At 37.0% G+C, this 26,872-nt stretch overlaps 2 protein-coding genes and 1 long non-coding RNA gene across 6 annotated transcripts in view; 1 reads left to right on the top strand and 2 right to left on the bottom strand.

Moving 5' to 3' along the window:
• Nucleotides 1-26,872, bottom strand: part of LOC118271083 (neuropeptides capa receptor-like) — a 148,755-nt gene that overhangs the window by 65,734 nt on the left and 56,149 nt on the right. The window contains exon 4 of one of the 2 annotated variants that reach the window (XM_035586968.2): nt 24,188-24,329. In XM_035586968.2, the coding sequence (XP_035442861.1) occupies nt 24,188-24,329 (142 nt within the window). Of the gene's footprint in view, nt 1-24,178; nt 24,330-26,872 lie in introns of both variants that reach the window. The other variant, XM_035586967.2, reaches the window with a different exon arrangement.
• The window catches only part of LOC118271267 (histone acetyltransferase KAT2A), a 94,918-nt gene continuing 70,539 nt past the window's right edge, over nt 2,494-26,872 (top strand). Inside the window, exons 1-2 of one of the 3 annotated variants that reach the window (XM_050695820.1) lie at nt 2,494-2,633; nt 13,710-13,901. The gene's annotated coding sequence lies outside the window, so the exon portion shown is untranslated. Of the gene's footprint in view, nt 2,634-6,217; nt 6,933-11,639; nt 12,710-13,709; nt 13,902-26,872 lie in introns of those variants that run through there. The other 2 variants (XM_050695822.1, XM_050695821.1) reach the window with 2 other exon arrangements.
• On the bottom strand, nt 8,695-10,326 carry LOC126911030 (uncharacterized). Its single transcript, XR_007705590.1, has 2 exons — nt 10,054-10,326; nt 8,695-9,912 (listed from the first exon to the last, which is right to left on the bottom strand). It is a non-coding gene; the product is annotated as an uncharacterized LOC126911030 (long non-coding RNA).

Here is a 26,872-nt window from a genome sequence, read left to right as displayed (position 1 = left end):
AATATTTTTACTTATAGTAATAATATTAGTTAGTTTTAAATACGAAATACATTGCAAAGATACTCTACAGGTAAATGACAATGCCAGATCCTGCCCCACTCAATTTCATCAATGTACAAGAAATGTAAATTAAACAAAATTATGAAATGAAAATAGGACCCTTGGTTACTTAATTATTATTCTGATAAACTTGCGGATAAAAATTAGGGAATAAAAAGAATTTAAAAAACCCAAGGCCTATTTCCTGTATTTATCGCGACCATCTGCGTTTCTTAGTACGCTTACACGAGGAACAAAACGAGTCAATCAATAAAAAAAAAGATTTATTAATGTAATGTGTACGGATTATAATATGAATTTGGTATGAATACATACTGTTAGTTAATTTAATTTCTTTTTATAATATACAATGTGATAGGGGTGAGACTTCTAACCCATTAAGGCTGAGTTCTACATCTAATTTTATCGACAAAAGTTGGGGGTCGAAGGGGTCGAATCCCCTCCCCCTAAAAATTATGGCTATTTTAATATATTTTTTTTACTTCATGTGATATCAAAGGTTGTATGCGTCGTAGAAACAAAAAAAAAATAACGACAAACGGTAGCTAATAACCTTGGCTAACTAATTCATTACTTTTTTCACATGTTTGATAATGTTTTGGTGAGAAAAAAAAATCATTTGTGAATTATTTTTACCGAAAAAATCACTATTTTTCAATATTTTCAATTAGGGGTTCAACCCTCCATATTTTTTTTTTTTTTTGTCGATAAAATTAGATGTAGTACTCAGCCTTAACGGGTTAGAAGTCCCACCCCTATCACATTGTATATTATAATGAATGCACATTCTAATTAATTTAATTTAATTATATCTACCATTATAACTGCAATCAACCTGTTCTTTGATTTACATAGAAACCGCAAGTCCTAAAGGCATTTAAACATGTTTTTAGTTATCACAAATAATAGAGCAGCTATTGCTCTATTAGTACGGTACCTATAAATAACTAATACATTTAGCATATAATTACATTTGAAATGCTACATTTGGCATGCCTGTAAACTATATTTTTTGGTGGGGCAACGCTTTATAGAGATTCTGGCATTGTCATTTGATTCAGATTGGTTCAGTAGTTTTTATTTTATTAGCATTATAACAAGTATTTGTCGTCATATTTACGATAGTCGTAGATTTGAACATCGATTCGATCGATATATTGTGGTGGTGCTTATTTTTTTATTCGGTAGGGTTTACGTTTGGTAAGCATTTGATGATGAGACCCCAGGGAAACCGACGGTACACAAAAATTTTTTTTTCAATTCCATGTATGGAGTGCCTTTTAATTTTTTTAGGGCAATGCAACTTTTGCCATACATAGATGGCATATTTTTTGTTTTTGCCAAAGGTGAAACCTAGGCCATAGTTTAGAGTACTGTATGTAAAATCAATAACAAAAAGAATTAGGTCTATGAATCGTAACCAAACCAAGTTATAGAGTTTTTAGTAGATTGGCGTTATTTTTTTTTTAAATTAAAAGTTATCTACGTGTGATATTTTAAGTTTCCCATTGTTAAATACTCTAATTGGCAAGGGTCCCGTAGCCAAATGGCAAAAGACGGAACCCTTATAGATTCGTCATGTCTGTCTGTCCGTCCGTCCGTCCGTCCGTATGTCACAGCCATTTATTTCCGAAACTGTTGGGCCTACATAGTTGAAACTTTGTAGGTTGGTATATTTCGATAACCGCTATTTGAATTTTGAATAAAAAATAATAAATTTAAAAATTAAAGCAGGACCCCATACATGGAACTGATCCAAAAAAAAATTTCTGCTAACATATCCGTGATTGGTGTCTATAGATAGGTCTTTAAAAAGACATTAAGGTTTTTAAAACCATTTTTCGTTAAAATTAATTGTTTGAAAGTTAGGCGCTTCCAAAGTGGAAAAAATTGTGTCCCCCTCCCCCTCTAACTTCTAAAATAAGGAAGTGAGAAAGCTAAAAAAAATATATGCTGTAGATTTTAATGAAAACTCTCAACGAAAATTGGTTTGAATGAGATAACATTATTAGTTTTTAAGAAATAAAACATTTTCAAAAACCGCAAATTATTACTTTGTCGTTCATACAAACACTATTAAAACCAAGTTATTTTATAACTTTTATATTATGTCATCTACTTGTCCCTTCATATTACTTAAATAACATAAATGTTATTTAAGTATTATTATTATTAGTAGTATTATGTAATAACATAAATGTTATTTAAGTTTTCTTCCCGTCCCTCATTTTTTTCAAAATAAAGTGTATCCTATGTTGCTTTGGAAAGACGTACATTCATAATGGTGAAAGAATTTTTAAAATCGGTCCAGTAGTTATTGAGCCTATTCATAAAAAATATTACCTCTTTATTCGTAATATTAGTTTATATATCAAATCTTTCAAGCGTACCAAAAAATACTTTGGGCCCGATGTTGTTTCGTGTTCATATCTAGTTACATTACGTATAGGTGTGATAAATTGAAGTACACAGGCTTGTATTATCGAGTGCTCTTGCCTCACGGATACCACTAAGGCATTAACGCCACATCGTTGGCGGTTGTCGCCGTTTTGTTGGGCTGCCACGAGTTTTAAGTGAGTGTTATCTTCTATGTATTCTAGTGTTACGATTGCGTCATAATTACCAAAATACTGTGTTTTTTAAGTGTTAAAACAGTGCAAACGGTCTATCATATACTACTACGCAGCACGGTTTTCCAAACATTTTTAGTGATATTCCACTCAATAATTTGAAAGAAATTGATTTATTAATGTTTAGGGCTTACATTTCAACGAATTTATATAATTTTCATGCGAAATATCAAAATATTTTAAACACGTGGTGTGACCGTGATCGCGTGACTCATTGACGGTATATTCGTTCCTCATCCACAGTTTTGTCAGTTCAACTTGAAACGTAACATATTATTATAATACTTAAACCTTGGTTAGCAATTAGTCTATACATTGTTGAAAACCGCATGGAAATCGGTTTAGCAGTTTTCGAGTTAATATGACGGAAAAATAATGTAAAAACACGATGAGGAAAATGTAACGTTTGCCTTATAACAAGAAAAAAAAGTTTTTTCTCCAGATATTGATTTAAAATCGAAAAGAAAAATAATTTTCAATCGAATATTCATGCGTCAAAATATCAGCTAAAAGTCGATGGGCTATTTGTTCGTTGAAACCTCTACTTTTTGGTAGTGAAATAAATATATACGTTGCTATGTTCTCCAAAAACGAAAAACAAAAAAAATAACTCCAAGCGAATTTTTTTTTTATTTCATCATTAATGTACAATTTTGAGATATTTACATTACATATTGTCAAGCCTTTAATCCCCGAAGGGGTAGGCAGAGGTGCACATTACGGCACGTAATGCCACTATATACAATGTACACCCACTTTTCACAATTTGTGTTGTAAGTCCCATGTAATAGGGGGTGAGCCTTGCCATATACCGGGCACATTTCCAGGAATCGAACCCGAGACCTCTTGCCCGACAGTGGCACTTGCAACCACTCGGCCAACGAGGCAGTTTTGAGATATGTGTTTCTTTTAATTAATACAGTAATTGGGTGTTTCTTCAAAAAACATTAACTTTTATTTAACAAATAATTATTCTCCCGCGTTATTTTGATTGGATAAGTATTAAGAGCAGAGTCACAGCTTAATTAATTGAAACCAAACTTTGTGTTTCAAACGGCAGAATTGTTAACTTTTGGTTGAGGATAATGACGCCGATATCATTTGGTATTTTTTTTTTGAAGAATCACTCAATTACCTGCTCATGTAGCGTTTTAGCTTACATGTATTTTATTTTATTTTTTGTTAATTCAAGAAAATACCTTTCTTATTAGTTGAATTTAGGAACGCTTAAACGCATTCTCTCACACGTCTTGATTTGATTTGACCTCTGAGTTTGTTTCGCCATTTCTTCTCAGAGTAGTCCGATAGGAAATGTCGGCCTCATCTAGTTAGTTAAGAGATTGACGTGGCAAAGAGTTTCATTGTATTTGCAAAAATAAATATTATTTATAATTTATCATTTGAAATTAGTAGGTCTACTTATTAATCAGTCTGCCCGGAGGACACGGTGGAGCATACGGTGGCGGTGTGCCCTGCATGGGCTGAGCACCGCCGTGTCCTCAGGGATGTGGTCGGCGACGGCGAACTCTCGCGTCCGGCATTGGTTCAAACCATGGTGCGGAGCGAGGGGGACTGGGATGCCGTCTCCGGGGCGCGTGAGAGAACGAACCTCTTCACGCCCCAGCCGTCGCGAGAGACACTCCGGGCGTCGGGGATCGCGGGACGATCTCCGGCCACCGTAAGTGCGGGCCTGCGGACGGTGAGCAAGGGTAGCTCGCCGCCCGACCAGAACCAGACCCTGGCGTGCGGCGCGTCGCGTTCTGCGTGCGCCTCAAAGAGCCATCAGACCACCACAGATAGGGCCCAGTAGGGCTGATGCCTAATCCGGAGCTGCGGACTACCTAGCGGGTTTACCGGGGCTCCGGCTCGACGGGTAGGTGTAGGAACGGGGTGGTTTTTAGTCAGTAAGAGTCTGACACTCCCTCTCGCTTTGCCCAAGGCGGGAGAAGTCATTGGATGATTTTCCATCATAAAAAAAAACTAATTAATCAGTGTCAACGGAAAATTACTTATCTATAAATACGTATTATCAATCATTAACTATCGTTTTTTTAATCTATAAGCCGGTAAGTGTGCTGACTCAATACTTGATAATAAGCAATCACCAGGGTCGTTACAAATCCTATCACGTGATGGTAAGCAATTAATGGTAGGCAATAAATTATACATATCAAATATGTTGTAATATGTTGAATAGCGGTTATCGAAATATGGTGTATTTTCTACAAAGTTTCAGTTTAAAAAATTCATTAGAGGGCAGGACACATTCTATAGACCTCATTTTTCCCCTTTGGAAGCGTCTATCTTTCAAACAATTGATTTTGACGAAAAATGGTTTTAGGAACCATGAAGTATTTTTTAATGTCCTATCCATAGACAACCATCACGGATAGGTTAGACGAAAAAAAAAATTTTTGAAGAGATGCAGTGACCGTGCGCTCTCCGCCCTCTATCTCGAAAACGGTTCACCGTATAAAAAAAGTTTATGCAAAAGTTGTAGAGAATTTTGTATTCTACAATATTGGTATTGAATGCAAATACCAAATACCCATAGGAAATGAGATATTTCCAAAAAAGCGCAAACAAACGTTTTTTGGGACCTTTGGACCTTAAAATTTAATAGTTGCTTACACCCTACCATATGTAGGTTTTGAGACAAGTTTTAGGGGGTCAATATACAAGTATATACAAAATTACAGCTGGGTATCTCGAATTCCGAGGTGAAATACTAAATTGACTGGACTATGTTAGATTCATACACACACTCGCATACACGTACATTCATACACATACACGCACATTTACACATATAAACACGCACAAACATACACGTATACACTCATATTCACACACACTCCACCTAATTACCTCATTTTATTTGAAATTGTTATATTTTCCTTTTTGTATTTTAGGTTTTCTTTGATAATTACTATTAGACTAGTCCTAAGGTAAACGCTGTATTATTAAAAGCCGCGATACAGGCTGAGCCTAGTGCGGTTGTCACTGTGTAAATTGGAAAATGTATACATTGAGCTGGTAATAAAAAAAAATGTTTATTTTTTTTATTTATTTTTTTTAAATAATACTTATAAAATACAATATAAAATAATATTTAAAAATATAAACATAGGAGCCGGCCAGTGGCGGCTGTAATTTTTAAATTTAAATATTCCAATTTAATGCATTAAATTTAATTTAATGTATTAAAAATTTAAATATTCCAATTTAATGTAATTAAATATAATAACAAATATTTTTATTTGTTATTATATATTAACTTCAACGATCATCTTAAATAATTAATCACTACCATCTGCCAGTCCTCACTATTTACTACAACCACATAGAGGAGTCACTGAAATCATGAAAGCGCTCACCAAATCAGTCTCAGACTTGAGCAGGAATATGTATGCTCGCCAAAACCATTGCCAGGAAGGCAATTGATGCTGAGAAGACCGACGACGTAACCTCCTAATATCATCAATGCAACCACGACCACTCTGCCAAGAGTGTACGATTGACTCGAATGACTGACTTCGAGGAGGAGCACAGAAAAACCTCAAGCACACCCGATAACACCCAGGTTTTATCACTGGAGTTCGCTGCTTTTCGGACATTTGTCATGACTGCATTAGCTTCACAATGCTTCAACAGCAAGTTAATTTTCTGGCACAGAGCATTGATGCCAAGGAGAATTGATGCTAATGCATTGATGCCAATTGATGAAGGTGCCAGACATCAAGTGGTGCCACAGGATGGGTCGTGCAACGCAGAAGCCCAGACCTATACTCGAGATAGTTTAGGGTTAGAGTAAAGTTCCCTAAGAAAAGGAGGATCCTCCGACCAGGCGAGGTGATCAGCCTGGCGGGCTTTCTGCCCACTGTTGTTCGTTGGGATTTTCTATCCGTGTTAATTTGCATGTCAACTTCATATGTGCGATGCAGGATATTTATGACGTCATCCGTTGATTTGCTCGTCGATAGTCTATGTGCGACCTCTGTCATCTGTCACTTGTCAGGGGGGGGAGTGATGTGGTGACAACCACATCACTCCCCCCCAAGACTGGAGGTCGATCCTGTTGAGACGGCTGTCGATGCTTGAGATGAGCGGTACCAGAGCCAGTGTAGAATTTCCCTAGTTCCAGTGAGTCGGAACTGTGCCGCTGAATGCCCAGTGAGTCGGGTGCGCGGTGCAGGGTGATACTCCAGTGCGTCGGAGTAGTGAAGCTCGCAGTGTCCCACGGTGAGTCGGAGAATAGATTTGTTGAGTTGAACTATAACTTTGTGGTAGTTGTTAGTAAACTGAAACAACTGGACAAAACATTTAGGTTAGTATACGTTATATATTACGTAAATCACTCGTAAATGTAAAAAAATATAATATATATATATATAAGTAAGAAGGGAGTGGAAATTAATAGGGAGGGGATTTGGATTGTGGCATTTTTGAATTCAGTTGGCAAGAAAAATTGTGGTCCAGAGTACCCTCATCAAAACCGCATTCGCACAACGAATTGTCACGCATGCGGATCTTACGAAAGAAGACTGGACTGCTGCAGTGGTCGAGTCTGAGTCTGCAAAAGGACGAAACAGTGTGTCGGGGAAGTCTAGTGAACTTCGCAAACCAAGGTATATAAGGTACAGCAGGTCACTTTTCCTGGGAAGAGCACTCCTCACGTTCCACTCCAGTAGAGTTAACGGATGGAATTTTGTAGATATAGTCAAGTATTGTAGCTAGTCGGTGTGCAACGTGGTCCGGTACAGTTTGGGCAGGGTTTGATAACACTGCCATTAACATATTGAAAATAATGGTTAAAATGTCTTTGGGGCTACGAGTGTTGGTTCCGAATTCCACTGGGAAAACGCAACCATTTTTGGTTGGAACAAAAGAGTGGTTGTGGATAAGGGCCTGATGAGCCTTCTTATCACAACTAGGAGAGAGGGCACCATGGGATTTCGGTTTGAGGAAGACAGTTTCTTGTAGGATGTTCTTTGTTGGGATGATTTTTTACTAGGAGAGGAGTCAATGTAATTGGGAATTGACTTTGACACTTCGGAATAAGACCTCTTTACTGCAGCGAATATCTGGCTTGCTTCCGTATAGGAGATCGAGTTTTCCGCCATCAAAGCTTTGATGCTCCTCTGGCGGCCCAGTTCAGGGCAACTTCTATTGTTGGCAAAATTGTTGCCATTACAATTAATACAATGCACATCAACTTCTGAAATTTTGCAGCTATCGCCAGAATGATCCTGGCCACATCTGAAGCAACGCGGTTTAGCGACACAGGGTGCGTGTATGTCCAAAACGGCAACAGTTGAAGCACTGAATCGTTGGGTATGTGTACAATTCTACTGGGAGAGCCGAGTAGAAACAGAAAACTTTCTTTGGTAATGTCGGGCCGTCAAAGGTAAGAACTACAGTTTGATTAGGTTTCCATTCAGTACCATTTGTAGAACTCACCTTCCGGTTCATTCTCCTGGCCTTTATAACTACTCCGCATCCAGTGGGAACCCTGACATTATCTATTATTTCGTCCTCTGTCTATTCAACAGGGGCATCCCTAACTATACCCATTCTAGAAATATTGAACAGAGAGATTGACAGGTTGTAGTTTTATAAAAACGCACAATTTACCAAAAAACTATTAGCATCCTCATGAGACTCAAAGTCGACCGAAACTCTATTTCTCCCCAACCGTTTGACACTACCAATTTTGACATTGTTGATATTGCTTTTCATCAATATATATATATATATATACACTAAAGTTTTAGGGAATACTATATACGTCGATAGGGGACGCGATCCTCCTCTTCCTTGAGGGTCTCAGGGCGGGAGGATTGTGGAATACCGACTCTCACGAGTCGTGAGGCATTACGCCACATTTATATATATAACATACAAAACTACATACATATACAATTATACATACATACATACACAAGAAATAATAATTATGATATAAATGACAAGATATGTGACAGTAGAAAGAAAACGACTGCAAGGAAATAATGATGTGTTACAGCTTGGAAAGATAGTGATCCTTCACGAGCACCTTAAACGAAGCGAGCGACTGTGCCTGCCTTACTAAAAGTGGTAGCGCATTCCACAGTCGCACGGCTCGAACCGTAAAAGATTGGTCAAAGGCTCTGCTTTCATGCTGAGGCATCTCGAGCTTCAGTCTCTCCGAAAAGTGACTCTGACGTGTATTTCTTTATCAGCAGACGATGACATTTTTAATAGTGTTCCTCCTCTAGCTAATACACTTGTATCTATTTTTTCTGATGTTTCTCGACTCGACTTTAATGTGGTCCACATAAATGCAGAGAGTGTTCCGGCTCATTTCATTGATATGCTGACAGTTTTCAATTGCAAAGATGTCCATGCTATCCTGGTTTCCGAGTCATGGTTAAAGCCTCGTCTCTCTTCGTCATCCTATTAACTTCCAGTAAATACCAGCTCGATGCACTAGAACACATCGAAAGGCGTGCCAAGAAGCTCATCAATGATGATGCGCTTGTGGAGGCCCGGTTTCAAAGCCTTGAAGGTTGTAAGCCTTTCCATTTTTTACCGGATACATTTCAGAGAGTGTGCGGGGAATTGCACAACTTAATTCCCCTATCCTCCTTTCCATCATCGAACCAGACAATCGGTGAGGCGTCACCGTTTCATGGTAGATATCCCACCCACTCGCACGAAGCGCTTCGCTTTAAGTTTCCTTGTGCGAAATGCTAGGGAGTGGAACTCTATGCTCGCTGTCATTGCAGCGGTAAGTTCCCTCTTTGAGGAGTGGCTAGAGAGGCGCCACGGCGTCCTCACCTACCGTCTGACGCAGGTGTTTACCGGACATGGGAGTTTCGGTAGGTTCCTGTTCCTTATTGGAAACGGCCAGGCATCACTGCGAGGACCGCCCGGAGGACACGGTAGAACATACGGTGGCGGTGTGCCCTGCGTGGGCTGAGCACCGCCAAGTCCTCAGAGATGTGGTCGGCGACGGCGACCTCTCGCGCCCGGCACTGGTTCAGACCATGGTGCGGAGCGAGAGGGACTGGGATGCCATCTCCTTCTGCGAAGCAGTCATGCTGGCTAAGGAGGAGGCGGGGCGCGTGAGAGAACGAACCTCCTCACGCCCCAGCCGTCGCGAGAGACTCCGGGCGTCGGGGATCGCGGGACGATCTCTGGCCACCGTAAGTGCGGGCCTGCGGACGGCGAGCAAGGGTAGCTCACCGCCCGAATAGAATCAGACCCGTGCGTGCGGCGCGTCGCGTTACGCGCGCGCCGCAAAGAGCCATCAGACCACAACAGATGGGGCCCAATAGGGCTGATGTCTGATCCGGAGCTGCGGACTACCTAGCGGGTTTACCGGGGCTCCGGCTCAAAAAGCAGGAGAAGGAACGGGATGGTTTTTAGTCAGTAAGAGTCTGACACTCCCTCTCGCCTTGCCCAAAGTGGCCGGAGTCTGTGTTTCCTGATGGGTATAACCGGAGTGTCTTCAAAGCCCGAGTGAATAGGTTGCTTATGGGCAGACGTGCTCCATCGTAGGCCGCATCATCACTAACCATCAGGCGAGATAGCGGCCAAACGTGGACCCATTAAATATAAAAAAAAAACATTCCTTTCTTTCGCGACGTTAAGAACCTGGGGACTTACATCGACAGGAACCTCCCCTGAAACAAACAATTGCAGGAGGTCAGTCGTAAGTTGTTTGCTTCTGCGGGCTCCTTGAGGCGACTTCGTAATTTCTTACGCACTTGTTCAGTCTCTTCTTCTACCAATACTCGACTATGCTGATGTCAGCTATCTTGATCTCACCCAAGAACAATTGGACAAGCTTGAGCGACTTCAAAACCTTTCTATCAGATTTATATTTGGTTTGCGCAAGTATGATCATGTTTCTGAATGTCGGATTAAGCTCAAATGGCTTCCTATTCGCCTTCGTCGGAACACTCATATTCTTTCTTTATTGTTTAATACTTTTCAATCCTGCTTCTCCTTGATATCTAAAGGAACACTTTCAGTTCCTGGGTGACACACATACGAAGTTCCTATATTTATCAGATAATCTTAAGCTCAGCATCCGTAAGCACTCCACTTGCTTCTACGACAAGTCCTTCACAATACAAGCGGCTCGGTTGTGGAATGCATTACTAGTGGAAGCACGACGTGCTAAAACTCCGGGTTAGTTTAAAAGGCTTGTGAGGGAACACTACCTGTCATTGTAGTTTTTGTATCATGATAAAAGAGTTACATTGTAACCTATTTGCAAAAATAAATATTATTTATAATTTTGACATAGGTAGTAGGTCTACTTATCGTTAAATATGTATTAAATTATCAATCATTAACTATCTTAGCATACTAATCACTTGATGATAAGCAATCCTTGATGATTGCTTATCATCAAAGGAGATTGTCCAAATCTGGCTATTTTTGAACAGGCTGTTCAACAAAAATGTAATTTACCAATAATTTTAGTAAATGTCTGACGCTAATAACTTTGTATCAATTTGTCCTTTTAAAAAAAAACGATTTTTATTGGTATTTGTTATGATAAGACCAAGTATTTGTAGTAGTTTGCTTTGAATTTGACTTTAGTGCTGCCAATCTGCTGTCAATTTGTTGTGTTTTTCGTCAAAATGACAGATATTATTCGCTTTGTTCTTTTGCATTGTGAGTGTTGAAACTCCAATTTATTGCGTGGGAAAATACAAAGTAGACACATTAGTAGGAAAACATATTTTGTATATTATATGAAAATAACACTAAAGGCAGGACAGCCATAAAACATTATTGCTGCAACTGCATAGAACAGTAGGTTGATGTGCACATATAATAACTATTATTTGGTTTTTAAGCTGGGCAAGGTACCAGAAAATTATTAATCCACCTGCCGAGATATAAATTACATATGAATCGGATTAATAATGCAATTTAATAGAAAAAAATAGGAACAACATTTTTATGTGTTTTCACGTAATTTAGAACTGTTTACACCATTTTAATATTTTTTATTAATTCATTATTAAAACCAAAAATGCTCTATTAAAACCAAAAACATGAAAACAAACTAATAATCCTAATAAAAAAAATCTATTCACCCCATTTTACCGTTACCTTGTGCGCTGTAGCATGGTGCGGCTGACAGATGCCTGTATGACGTTGACGTCTCTCTTTAGGGATGGACATTAGAAAAATCTTTTTTTATCTTTATCGACACTCGCAGCATACATTTAATTCTCTTTAATTTTTTTATTAAATGTGTGTGTTATTTAGTTGTGCAGTGTAACTACGTGTATACAGGGTTAAAGGTTAAGTCGACCTAAATCCTTTAAGACGTGATAGTTTACATCATTCCTGACTGATTTGACCATGCGACCCCATATCCCAAACTTAACCGTTTTTAAATTATCGGCATTTTTACTTTTTTGATAAAATTTCCCCTTTTTTTGGCTATTTCTCCCTTGCTTTGTCTTTGGTGGCTAAATTTTGTTTTGTTTTTGCTTTTTTGTGTAGTAGATTAGTTGCTTTTATTATTTAAAACACTAAAACTGTAAATAACTGTACCAACTGAGTCGTAGCAGACGATCGAATGTTAAAAAAAAGAAATAAATTTGTGATAAGTTGTTTTTCTTTGTAAGATATTAAAAAAAAGTCCATGACAACTGTGCTGCAAATGTGCATTAAAATATCTACAATTCTTCAGCTTTCTGATAAGGTATAACATGATAGGGAATAATTTGAATTCTTTGCCAAAACATTGATGAAGTAGTACAAGGTAGTAATAAGAATATCGATATTTAAGCTTCAAATTTAACTTGAGTCAGATAACAAAATAGTACTTCTAATGGAACATTCCGGTTGGTTTTAATTTAATTAAGTACACTTACACTTACGATACAGTTAAAATACTAAGGCATAATTTTTAAATCGCAGCAACTTTCAAGAGTGATACGAAACGTTACTGAATCTGTCAGCCGCACCATGCTACAGCGCACAAGGTATACATAACCTACAAGCAAGTGAGTTGAAACCAATACTTACCACCGTCAGAATTCATGTGGAATTTTCTGGAATACTGTCATCGTCCTGTGGTTTGGTTTGAGGTACTGGCTTTAGAACGTTTGGACTCAAGAATATATTAAAATCGTCAATACAATAAGATGGACCTTCAAGAACCGTTGTTTGAGAACGTGGTTGCTCAATCTCCTTGAATTCTTCATCCATTTTCATTTATTTTAACACAGACTAACTCTATTTATTTATTCCTCGAAAAGACCGACCTTGCGCCGCAAAGAATGGATAAAAACTGATTACTGCAAAAGTTATCATTACGATTACTTTGACGATTCCGCCGACGGCGTTTCAGCCGACGTTGGACGACTGATTGCGACTGTTGCAAACTGATTACTGCAAGAGTCGTCATTATCTAGACTTTGACGTTTCAGCGGACGATTCGGCCGACGACGTTTCAGCCGACGATTCCGCCGACGATTCCGCCGACGACGTTTCAGCCGACGATTCCGCCGACGACGTTTCAGCGGACGATTCCGCCGACGACGTTTCGGCGGACGATTCCGCCGACGACGTTTCAGCGGACGATTCCGCCGACGACGTTTCAGCCGGCGACGTTTTAGCCGACGACGTTTCGGCCGACGTTTCGGTCGTTGGACGAGTGATTGCGACTGTTGCAAGGGGTGCCGTTATACAATGTACACCCACTATTCACCATTTGTGTTATAAGTACCATATAATAGGGGGTGAGCCTATTGCCATAATTATACTGGGCACAATTCCAGACTTTGTGCTACTACTGAGATATTTTCGAAAAACCGAAAAAGGCCCAGTAATACTTTGCCCAACCCAGGAATTGAACCCGAGACCTCTTGTTCGGCAGTTGCACTTGCGACCAAAGCCGAAAAAAGCCCAGTAATACTTTGCAGTAACAGTATGCTACTAAATAGTCAAATATAACATAATCTAGAGGAGAAGAAAAGTAATTGGTAATGTTAATGATTTCAGATATCTACATGTGACGTCACGGGAGACGTGTCCATGAGGCGAGATGGAGACCAGTACCTCTACCACGAGTTTGAAGCAACATGGACCAAGAGCCCAGAGCTGCCAGACATAACTTATTTTCTGAAAGGCAAAACGTGGGATACCGAGTAGCTTTTATATGTACTTTGAACGCCTGCGTACCTGGTGAGAAAGGTAAGTAAAAATAGGACTAACTAACTTAAATTCTGAGGGCTGATTTTTATATATGCTTTAAAAAACATTATTAGAATATAATATCCACACTGCCAGCCACTTTCCGTTAAAATAAGAAAGTCATCGTACACGATTGCACTTAACTTAAGAGGTAGGTAAATTATAGAACGGCAGCTCTATATTTTTAAACAACAGTTTATGGATCACACAAAGAGTTGCTCCGTGCGGGAATCGAACCCGCTACCCGTTGTGCGGCAACCAGTTGCCCAGCCACCGCACCAACCAGTCAAGTCATTCTAATTCACTGAATCGATTTAATAATGTAATCTGATTTAAGATAGGTATTCACTTCAACCTCTTTGGTTCTGGCGAAGAAGATCTCAGATGGCCAGTCCTAGTTGTCGATGTTGTCATAATGAGCGTTTCAGTCATGTTACCATTTCGAATTTTAGTTTTTATGATAGAAATATTATCAATTGCTTTAATGTGGAGTTGAATTATCATTTGTTGGTATTGTAACAGCAGCAGCAACAGTTAGTAAGAGTAGCTTTCAAGTGTTTGTTATTTTTGTGATTAAGTGAGAATTGCACTAGTAGGTTGTTGTTTTCCTCTTGTAGAAAGAATTTTCAGCAATATTCATAAACCATGGTATCTGGTGCAATAGGAACAAGTTCAGATCAAATACAACGCATTTGTATTAACTTTTTAAGCAAAAAATAACCAAGTAACGGTATAATATAGCGCACACAGAGGAAGTACAAATGCGTCCATGTAATGATGGTGGCTTGGTATTTTAGTTGAAGTCGATTTAATAATATTCAAACGCAAAATAAATACTTTAAAACAAGTTGTGTCTTTTTCTTACTTCTACAAAACAACTATTTAACACCTATTTAGTATTTACCCAGTCTCTATAAAGAACAAGGTGTATACATCTAAATACCTATTCCCCAAGCATGGTATGAAAATCACTAAGGGAGGCCTATATTCAGCAGTGAACGTCTTGTAGAATATGATGTGATTGATTGATGATTGACGCCCAAGGACATGGCCATTTTTATGGTATAAGCCGGTAAATGAGCAGACGGATCACCTGATCGTAAGCAATCGCCGCCGCCCATGGACACTTGAACCACCACGTGCAAGTGCGTTGCCGGCATTTAGGGAGTTAGGAATTTAAGGGTTGTTGGGAAATCGGGGATTAGGAAGATTGGGGATTGGGGTAATTGGGCCTCCGGTAACCTCACTCACACAATATAAGAATGAGAATAATAATGAAGTTAAGTTGGCAACAAAAGGCCACGGACCCTTGGAAGGGGCTACCGAGAGCTTCTTATCTGGACTTCTCCCTGAAATATTTGGTAGGCCTCCGCTTTAATGAATTTGCAGTTAACTATTTCATTTCTATTTCAGCATTCATACAAAGACTAATGTATCACACATACCTAAAAGGATGTCCATCTAACACATCTGGACAAAGCCAGTAAGTATCAAAAATATGTAAACAAAAGGAAATTGATTGATTCATATGAGTTGATTGATGAAAGAGCGTCCATTCATAAAGGTTATTGACCAGAGCAATCAATAGAACCTTACGTCTTTAGTCACATGCTACTTATAATCGTGTGGTGATGATAGAGATACATTTGTTACCACCCTTATTCTTGCCGAGGGTATAAATAAAATCGACTAGGTCAAATTGAATTGTCAGATAGTCAGTTCGTCCGTCAGTGAAGCTCGTTCCAATATGTAGCTGGTGGATGGAGAAGAATGAGCAAGAAACTCTATAGCTACTTTTTAAATAAAAAGGTTTCTTTTCTGTTAATACTACAAATAGAAGTAGGGATGTTATCTATCTTTGCTGTATCTGATTGTGAAATAATTTATTGCATCATTGTGTTTTTACGACTTGTTATAACTTGAATATTGCGCATAAGCTACAGAAAATATTTGTCGCTATCTCTGATTCTTATCTATTAATGCCTTCTTCGTGAATATCATTTTTTAAAACGATATCTACCCGAGAAACAAGGGTTTTGGTGAAAAAAATGTCCGTGAGCTGTTTTTTATCATTATTGGTCGTAATTAATCCTAACCATATCAGCTTTCGCACAATTACTTTGGTTTTTTGATCGGAAAACTTATCTCCTCGCTATTTCTACGGTTCGTATTATTTACACTCTGTTGCCAAGATCGAATTAAAAGAACACTATTTTTGTCTGTGTTTTATACGTTCTTGTAAATCAATAACATAACATTTGACTGCACAAATTGGTGCGGTAGCTGGGCGGCAATGGGTAGCGGGTTCGATCCTCGCACGGAACAACTCTTGAGTGATCCACAAATTGTTGTTTCGGATCTGGATGTAATTTGCATGTGAACTGGTATGTTCGTAAACGCACCCACGACACAGGTGAAAATCCTAGTGTGGGGGAAGGTTTAAGAAAACCTGTTTTTCTATTAGCCGATCATGTAGTCATTGGTTAGTCAATTATGATGATGATGATGATGGAGGCTCCACAATAATATGCATGCATGATGGTGAATCGAAAATTACCAATGGCAAGTACCAAAGTTACTTTTTCCAAGTTATAGTACTTTTTCGAGATTATTTAGACACAACTGATAAACGGTGAAAGAAAGCATCGTGAGGAAACCTGGGCTTATTAACCGGTTTTTATTGCTCTAAACCGGTTAATAACATTTCTAATTATAAGGTTAATATCGCCAACCCGCATTGAGCAAGCGTGGTGATTAATACTCAAGCCTTTTCTGTGTGAGAAGAGGCTTTTGGTCAGCAGAAGCCACTTACAGGCTGTTGATGTATGTATGTGTGTATGTCTTCTATAGAATAAGAACAAAACTCAATCTAAATAGCTTCCTACTTTATCCAGAAGTAATTCAGAATCCAAACATTCGCATAATTTTCGAAGGGAAATGAGTTCCTAAGCGAAAAATAGCTTATAACAAGATTACGAGTTCGCTCGCCTTTCGTTGGTAACTTGTGGATGGTCGTTAGATATAATTAAATGACAAAATATAAGGAAGATATCGGAAATTAAGTCCCTCTTGTACCTACGTGCTGGTATTTTCCTGATAAATAACTTTTTGGGGTCATTGTACAGATAGCAGGTGAACGTACTCTTTTATTTCAATTTTATTTATTTGATTTGTGACTGTATTCATTTGAGGTAAAGTTACAAATTCGAATTGATAGATTGGAGTATGTTGACCCGCTCGTGTTTGTATCCAAAGACTAACAAAAGAGAAATAGAAGTGTGAGTTTCAAAGTCTGGCGATTCATCAATTTGCATTTTAGGTTTGATGTTTATTTCTTAGTGGTTTCATTTGCACTTTCAATGATAAAGTGTAATCCTATCAAAATGTCTAGTTTAGAGGATTAACAGGATTGTTGTCGATCTTAGTAAAAACGTAGGCAGAGGTAAACACTAATGCCGCTATACAATGTACACCTACTTATCACCATTAGTGTTAAGTTCCATGTAATAGGGGGTGAGTCTATTGTCATATACCGGTCACGATTGCAGACTGCGTGCTAGTACTGAGAATTTCTGAAAATCGAACCCGAAGTGTCGTGTCCGGCAGCCGCACTTGCGACCACTCGACCAACGAGGCAGTCTTAATCTTAAGAAGAGATCTTAGTAATTATAACTTAAATATTGACTTGATGCTAATAGACTTCTATGAATCTGTGTATATGTGTCTAGGTATGCATTCACTAAGTTTAAGTTACGATGAAACTGAAATAATAAAAAATATATATACGTTATACGTTTATTATGAAAATATTTAGAAATATACCCTTTACCTAATAATGTAATTGATAAAAGTCAGTATAATCAAAATACTAACTGAATAAATTAATAACAAAAACTAAATTTACTGGAATTTAATAAAATTTCAGTAAATAAAGAACTTAATTGTAAATACATACTTTGAAAGTAAATATTTAGAAAACAAACTCGATTTATATTAGTTTACCTTCAGTTGTAAATTAAGTTGTAGTACACAGATTTGTTCTTCGTATTAAATACAAAAGATTTAAGGTACTTGTCTGTCTGTGTGAAATTTAAATTGAGTTGATTAATCGCCAGTACAATTGCCAGTCATTGTTACAGTCCAAATGAGAGTTAAGCACTATACTACGATACATCTACACTACTTAACAATGAATGATAAAGTTAGAATTATAATGTTTTATTTGATTTCAGTTCAGAGGGCTTAGTATGAAAGAGGCGCTCTGATTGGTTGGTTCATTCGCACCAGCCAATCGTACGGCCCTTAGTACGAATTTGCTTTCAACTAGATCGAAACGAGAGTGCATTCAGCGCCCTGATTGGTTGGTTCATTCGTGCCGGCCGATCAGAGTGCCGAACCCGCTCTCATTAAACGTAAAACAAACTTGTACTAAGCTCTCAGAGAGTCGAACGCGCTCTCGTTTCGTTTTAGTTCAACGTAAACTAAATTCGTATTAAGTGTACTGGTTAGTGATTTACTTTGAATTTCTTCAGTGATCCATCAATTTATCTTTCTAGTTCTCTTGATTTACTTACATTTGCAGTTTTTACTACCAAATTGCCTACTAAACTTAGCAGGATTTGCTGATGAAGAACCGTAATTTTCAATACCTTCTATAGACTTATCTCACAGTTCTGTAAATTAGTCGAATTAATCAGATGCGTGTGTTTTGAAACTATCCACGTAGCCATCGAAGTCAATGTGTATAATATAAGGCTCATTAAGTATTATACAAATGACTACAAAAAGGTGTAAACTAATAGGGTAGTACTTATAAACGATCAAGCCTCGACTTAATCAAAATGCAAGTAATTTTGCTTAATCGACGTTAATTGAAAAAGCCTTCACCACGTAGTGACTTGGTATTTCTATTTTCATCAATCCTGTAGGTACAAATGAGCGTAGTCATTTGGAGTTCACAGTATATTTAAAGGGCATTCACCTCTTAAGACTGTTGAGATTCGTCTCAAGAAGATTTGAATATGTTTGAATCAAGGTGCCACTTCGAATCTCTAGATGTGTAACTTATTTGACACATGAGTAGCGATAAACATTTCAGTTTTTGTAAGCTACAAACTGTGTTTGACAGGGAATCACAAATATATTATTTAAGCCATGTTGTCGCGCGTCGATCTAGCAATAAATATTTTATTAAACTTTTTTGTGCATAGAATATTTCCCAGAATGTATGGCAATTGGCTCACCTTATCTGTATACTAACTAGCAAAAACTGAGTGAAACGTCTGTAATTTATATTTTATGGTACAAAAGTTCTGTTAATTAAGAAGAACAACCTTAATTTGTGATATAATAGAAATTAAATAACGTCACCCCTTTTATCCCCGAAGGGGTGGAGACAGGTGCACATTATGGGCACGTAATGCCACTGTACAGTGTACATCCACTTTCCACAATTTATGTTATAATTTCCATGTAATAAACTCTGTGATACTACTGAGAATTTTTGCGAATTACCAAAAAGAAACCAATACTTTGTCCAATATAGAATTAGAACACGTGATCCCTTGACTTGCAGTCGCAGTTGCGACCACTCGCAGTCAATTCAATTCAAGTCAGTAATTTGGGATAATGAATTCTAAAGTCTACTAATTAAATTGTAGTTTGAAAACGTGAGTTAGTTTCATTTTATTTCGTAATGAAATAATTCTTGTTTACTGTTACAAAAAGTTAGAAATAAAATAAAATGTCGTTAAGAGCACGTGCGAGGGCTTACGAAGTTTAACTAGAGGTTTTTCTCGTTTAACCAGACTTGTAAACAATAAAGTACTCTAATCTTATTCTATTATGGTATAAACTTGACAGTAAGCGTATATGCCTAATAATTGGTGAGAATGGAGAATGTAAGTATACTCTATTTAGGTGTAATGTTTTTCTTTTCACAAAAAAATGAGCTCTTTTGTAATCGACTTAAGACTTTATTTCCTTCTTGACTTTTTAAGGTCTTCTATAAAAAAATATCAAAAAAGATGACAAAATCCTTCCAATATCACATATCCTTTAGATAAACAAAAAATAAAGGTCATCTTTCGCCGAAGAAAATACCTTAGGCACACACTATCTATCTAATAGCTAATATATTGGACATCAGATTCTGCCAACGATTTCGCCCGCATTCCCGTGGGATAAAACGTAAAAGTAAAAACTATGTGTTATACCAGATCATATTTTACCCCTGTTCCAAATTTCATCCCGATTTCTTCAACCGTTTCGACGTGATTGAGTAATAAACATACAAAAACTTACAAACTTTCGCATTTATAATATTAATAAGATTTTCTAACTTTCGTAGCGAGACGACGAGACGTTAAAAAAGTATCAATTTATTACATCACTAGGCGATGTTATCACCTATAAAAACCTTAGAATCTGATCTTACATAACCTAAGTAATGTAGCTCTCCTGTAATACATAGAATGACTTGACGAAGTCAGAATTTATATTGAAGAGATTGGATGGAAAGCCTAGCAAGTTAAGTTATTAATAGCAGGTAATTTGTTTTCCCAGGCGACAACGTTTTTACTCAAGAATATTTTCTAAGAAGGAAAGTGAAAACTTTTACCGATTAAGGCTGCTTTTCTACCAGAGATGTGCTATGCTAGGTAGCTGTGGATGCGTTTAGCTTTGACCAATCATATTCATTCATAGTCATAGCTTAGCACTGGAGAAACTGACTCATCTAAGCTATGTTTTTATATGGAATCTACGTGCTATGGATACCTGTAATGGATGTATTCTATGGATGGCTTCCCTACTATTGATACATCGCATACTCGAACTGCGCACTTTCTCGCATAGCTACATAGTAGTGTGGATTCTAGGCAACTTTTTGTCATTAGGTAACAAAGTAACTCTTAAGAAAAAAAGTTTTACTTATCTCAGTTATCACTTCGATATTTTTGGTATCTGTTTATAATTGACATTCGGCTTGTAATAAGAATTATTGAAGTGCTTTTCGATTCCTAAGTTTCCTAGAATCCACACTACGTGTATAAAGCACAAATGCAATTATGACGCAAAAATAGCATTACTTGGCTACTGATAAAACTACCATGTTTAATAAAGAATAACTCTGAAAGGACTAAGATTTGGAACTTGGCGCCACAGTAAGTTTTATTCAGCTCAAAATTACCTATCTAATTAGAATGATGTAACACACATAGCAATTGAAGGTGGGACCAGATTTCATAGAAACTCTGGCATCCTCCTTTAATTAAACTGCGTTTTATCTTTTTCTTGAGCATACATTTTGACTAAATACACATAGTTACGTTGTTCCTGGAATGAATATAAAACAGAATTTTACATGGAGACTTCGAAAGGTTGCTTTCCAGGAAATGGAAATTTGAGTTACGAGAAAAATCTTCGTAAACTTGCTCCAATCCATTTTATTTTCTCGTTTACTTGTTACCAAAGGGGTAGGTAGAGGTGCACACTGCACACATCACTATTTAAAGGTCTCGTGTGATATGATTCTAGACTCCGTGCTATTACTAATGGAGGCTACCATTTTTTGTTCACCATAATATGAGGTAAATGTAGCAAGAGGTTATTTTGTCCAGTCACAGCAACTGTAAAATATTGAACGTCCAATGCAGTGACACAAGCTAATTCCCTATTGGACTAAGAACGAGAAATTCTCACTAGAGCTAAAATACAGTAGCCCCTATTCGAATAATCGAAAAGAGCCCCAAAATCTAATTTCGTAAGAGATAACACTATTCAAGCGAAAATACCAAGATAGAACCTGATAGTACGTAGTTAGATAACTTGTAAATATAATTTGCAAACCATTATCAACCACCTGTTGGATATTTATTCTAGAATAGGCTTGTAGTATAACTATTGTTACTGTTATAACTGTTAACTTTATCGTTATTAGGTGTATATAGGTATATAAAGCTACGTTTACTTTAGGTATTCTGTTTAATATGAAATTACATCCACTATTACGAATTATATTACAATTTAGTAAATGAATAAAAATTTACTTTAATATTGTCTAGTCGTCATTCTACAAACGAAAATATTTTTATTTTTTATTAAAAGCTAATAAAATATGGTTATCACAGCCAGACAGCTAAATAAAAACCAGACATAGGTCATGGTCATGAATAAAAAATGCTTATAATTTGTTTTGAAATATGTTTAGTAACTTTTACACCTAATTCGTTAACTAGATTTAATTTCGGTAATATGTCAAGCCAATCTGACTTTTCTTTGTATTGTTTTATAACTGCCTGCCCACTATAATAGACATTATATTTTTGCCAGACTCTTGAAAATTGGACAACCCATGAACAGTATCAGAAGAAAAGTTCTATTAATCACAAATCATTTAGTCTACATAAATTTAGGTTGGCGTATAAATGAATATTCTTTTAATTTGTTTTAGCCAGTATTAATTACACAACATACCACGAAGCAACAATAGATGGATCAGACAAAAGAATTGTTTTGCGGTGAAATCTGAACGCTGATACATTGCTATTGTAACCTATATCTTCAAACCAATGTCATAGGCAAAAAAACCACCCATATTTTTATCTACAAACAAATCCAATCTAACATAAAGCGAGAACATGTCCAGACAATTCGTTATTCTAGTACAGAACGTCCGACATTGATAAATTACATAACAATAGTACATGAAAATGCTATCCGACCGACCGATGACTGAACGAAGAGCCTTTTGATATTTTTCTAGTAAATAATGAAAATATGACGGACCGAATGTGGGTTGATAGGGGAATTGTGTGCCAAAATAATTTATTTTTGTTCTCTAATTTGTCCTATATTTGTATCGCTTATTTTGTTGAATATAATGGTATATATACGCCTCATTACTATAAGCTGGTTATAATTTTCTTCGTTCGTCCTGTTGATCGTAATGCTTTTTTTATATGGGATAGGCCGGTAAAAGAGCTGACGGATCACCTGGTGGTAAGCAATCGCCGCCGCCCATAGACACTCGAAACATCAGAAGCGTTACAATTGCATTGCCGTACTTTTGGGCGGAATCGGAATTCGAGGATTGATTGGGATTCGGGGATTGGTGATATTTGAGTAATAATGATCTAATTAATACATAGGTTTATTTTATCAGAGACCTGAGAACTAAACTAAGTACGGTACTTATCTAGTGTTTCGGAGTTTCAGTAGACACAGATTTTTTTAAATTAGTGAGACAATTAAACAGCATTAGGTATAAAAACTGTTTCATTATTTATTCTAAACACAAACAAAAGTCATTACTCCGTAATTACTCAGGCTTCCTAGGCGGTAAAGGACAAAACGATCCTAATGTGAATTTAAGCTAAGCTAAGCTTTATGAGTATCCCTAGATTTTTCCTTCACGATCCCTGTACTTATATTTGAATCAAGACTTTTATAAAAATGTGAAATACAACATCTGTACAGATTTAGAAATAACAATGTTAGAAACTTTTTCTGAAGAATGTAACGTCAAAAAGTTGTACATAAAAAAAACGATCATTCAACGTGTTGTAGGTAAATCTATAAATACGAGTACCTATACAGATATTTCGGTTCAAGACACAAGTACGCTGTAAGAATAAATAGGTGATGTAAGAAAATAATAATGTTATAATAAATTCTGCTTACGTGTGTTAAACGTGTAATATATGATTTAGGAGCACTTAGTACGTATTACGGAACTATATGTCTCACTTTATTCATAAAGTTGTCATATAACATATTATGTAACTATTAAATAATAATCTATGGAAGCAATAAGACTCCTCAAACGATGGTGACGACGTGACTCTTCAAAGACATAAATATGTATCTAGATTTACTAACACCCAATATGAATTTAAGTGTAGGAGATGCTTGCTTACTTGCCATGCTTCGGCACGAATGGACCGGCTCGACCGGAATGATACCATGGCCTCACAGAAACCCGACGTGTTGTCTTTCGTTGTTTGAGTGAGGTTACCGGAGGCCGTAATTAACCTTTAAATTACCCAACAACCCTTAAATCCCTAATCCCCAAAGGACCGGCTACGCACATGTAACGCCTCTAGTATTTCGGGTGTTCATGGGCGACGGTGATTGATTACCATCAAGTGATCCATCACCTAACATAATAACTTCACATAAAATTCGATTTTCGTAAAAAAATACAAAAAAGTAAACTAGTTTAAAACTTAAATTAAGTATTCTTAAAACTAATAAGTAATAAATGGAAAAATACTAACAAGGTGTACCTTATATGATACCCCATTCTCGCGTATAAGCAGAGAATGAGAATCGCAGGGAGGAAGAAGAAGAATATGCTGCTTAGTTCTAGAAGAGGAGATGGTGCCATTAGCGCGCAGAATGCTGACTCCAGAGATATGTTGCCAGAATCTGGAAAAGAAAGATTTCATTAATGTCATCATCACCGACACCATTTAATCCTAACATCACCTTCAGGGATATATTTCACCGGGACACCAACAAAATGCATACAGCTCTATAGAGTTACTCATCTGGTGTCCGCTTAGTTGCGCAACCAATCTGGCGGCGCGACCAACTCGGATGGCAGCACAGAATGTTACTGGTCGCGCCACCACTATTTACTATAGAGCTATATGGTGTCTCACTCACTCAGCCGCCAGTCCGAGCGCTAGTGCTATCTCTTTGAGGTCAATGTGGTGTGACGACTCTAGTGTCTCTATGGTGTCTAGATTGGAAGCTTATGGATACCACAGTAGCGCGAGTGGTTGTACCGCTATGGTGTCCTGGTGTAATATAGCCCTTAAGATAGTAAGCCTTTCATAATCATCATCATCATAGTATATTAGCCACAAGACGGCAATTGCTAAGGTCTCCCATAACTACCTCAGTTGTCTATAAAAAGAGCTATTACGGTACACAAGGACCTATACCTAAGATAGCAAAGATAATTAATCATTTTTTATCGAAAGGCAATTAGAGTCCTGGCTTCTTTGCTTTTAAAAACCGTGCTTTTTACCTTTTTATGCACCACTCAAGATCGTTAAAAAGGTTTTAATAAAATTAATTAACTCTCTTAAATTATTCTTCATTACACTTTCTTAGCTTTATTTACGTTGTTTTGGATTTCGCCTAACGAAATTAAATATCCTTTTTTAACCCTTTAAGTGTAATTAAAATGTTCAGTGGGTTACTAGGGCACCCATTTCATAAAGGCTTGAGTTTCAAACCCATCTTAGTTACTAATAATCTTATTACATTTTATCTTATCATTAACAGCCCGAGACAGTCCTCTGCTGGACTATAGGCCTCCTCCAAATAAGTTATAAGTAGGTATGCTATATTTCCACATCTGGTGCCACGGATTGGAGATCACAGTTCACGTTATCGGGAAGTAATGATGCTCGGACTCTGTCAAATGTGTTGCCTTATTGGCTCTTATGACAATCGTAGAAAGAATAGTTTGTACCTATTTTAGAGTTGAGACCTATTTAATTTACTTTACCTTAATCATAAGGTGGAAGTAGATTGTGTAACAAAAGTAACGCTAAATAATAATGTCCAATCCAAACATTTCACTCAATAGGGTAGATGACTATTTTTTATTTTAGTATACGTCTTGTAGATTATGTTACTTTAAAATATTAGGCACATATTTTTATTTTTTCACGGAAACAAATACTTTCCGAGATATATCAATTTAAAATATCGTATGACTTCACCCATAGGTACATTTTAGGAATTCAAATTGCACTCCGAAACTTTTCTTCGTTTTATCTAAGTATTGCTATCTTATACGACAAAAAAAAATCATTACCAAACTGACGGACTAAATAGGTTTTTAATTTTTATACCTCGTCATCATCCCTATTGTTTCTAACAATCAAAAGAAGTGAATGTACTTTCGAAGTTGGGCAAAGACGTGTTTCAAACGAAAGTTTGGCTACAGTTCGCTGCATTTGCCATGTAAGGAAAGAAAGGGGATATGTTGGCAACAGCTTGTTGGCGTCTCACGCAAATCGTTAGATTATGTGTAACGTATACTACATACCAAGTACGTACGTGTTATATTAAAAGTTCCTACTTTACCTTAAATACGTAAGGGATTGTGAAATTGGATATCATATTATGGATAGATTTACTTTTATTTTATTCACCACTTGCTGGTGGAATGTTTCAGGACAAGGACTGTGAGAGGAGGTTGAAAATATACCTAAGTTTAAAATTGATTTATAAATAATATTTTGTCACAACCGTTATTCTAAGCATCAATTTTATCTATAAAATAGTATTTAAGATTACCAAGTATTTGAGTAAATGTAAGTTTTAACTATGTTTAGAACACGATGGGTCTAGCATATTAAAGGATCCTATAATATAAAGATAATCAAAAATAAATTATTTTGTCTTTTCATAAGATACGACGATACGACTTTAACAAAATCAATATTACTTTTTTAAAACTGAAATTCTACGAACTTTAAGTCCATTACACTGCAAATCACAAAACACCAGATTTTCCCTTGTTTATAATAACATATCTCCTAAATATATACCATTAACAGCTTTTAGCCAACACAAAGAACGTGGACTCGCTAATTTGCAGCGGCATACACAATAAACAATCACGCACATCAGCAACATAATCAATCCGCACCTTATTTACATGCTACATGTAAACCGCGGCGCGAAGCAACGACACGTAACATCGCGTTGAATCAACGCAATTTGTATAAATATCTTACACATGAGAACATAAAGCGAAGTATACAATACATTTTAGCAGAAAAGAAAAAATAAATATTTTATTTCAAACGCAAAGCTGTAAGTTAGAGCCTGTCCACATAGTAAAATAAAATTCGAGCGGGTTTATTTTCGTACTGAGAGGCGTCTGCATGTTATACTGATTTGTTTTCATACCAATTTTTATCGCCTGTAGCGGATACTTTCATAAG

Source organism: Spodoptera frugiperda, chromosome 9 (assembly GCF_023101765.2).
Source record: "Spodoptera frugiperda isolate SF20-4 chromosome 9, AGI-APGP_CSIRO_Sfru_2.0, whole genome shotgun sequence".
In the NCBI taxonomy this organism is placed as follows: domain Eukaryota; kingdom Metazoa; phylum Arthropoda; class Insecta; order Lepidoptera; family Noctuidae; genus Spodoptera; species Spodoptera frugiperda.
This window is presented reverse-complemented; position numbering and strand designations above follow the sequence as displayed.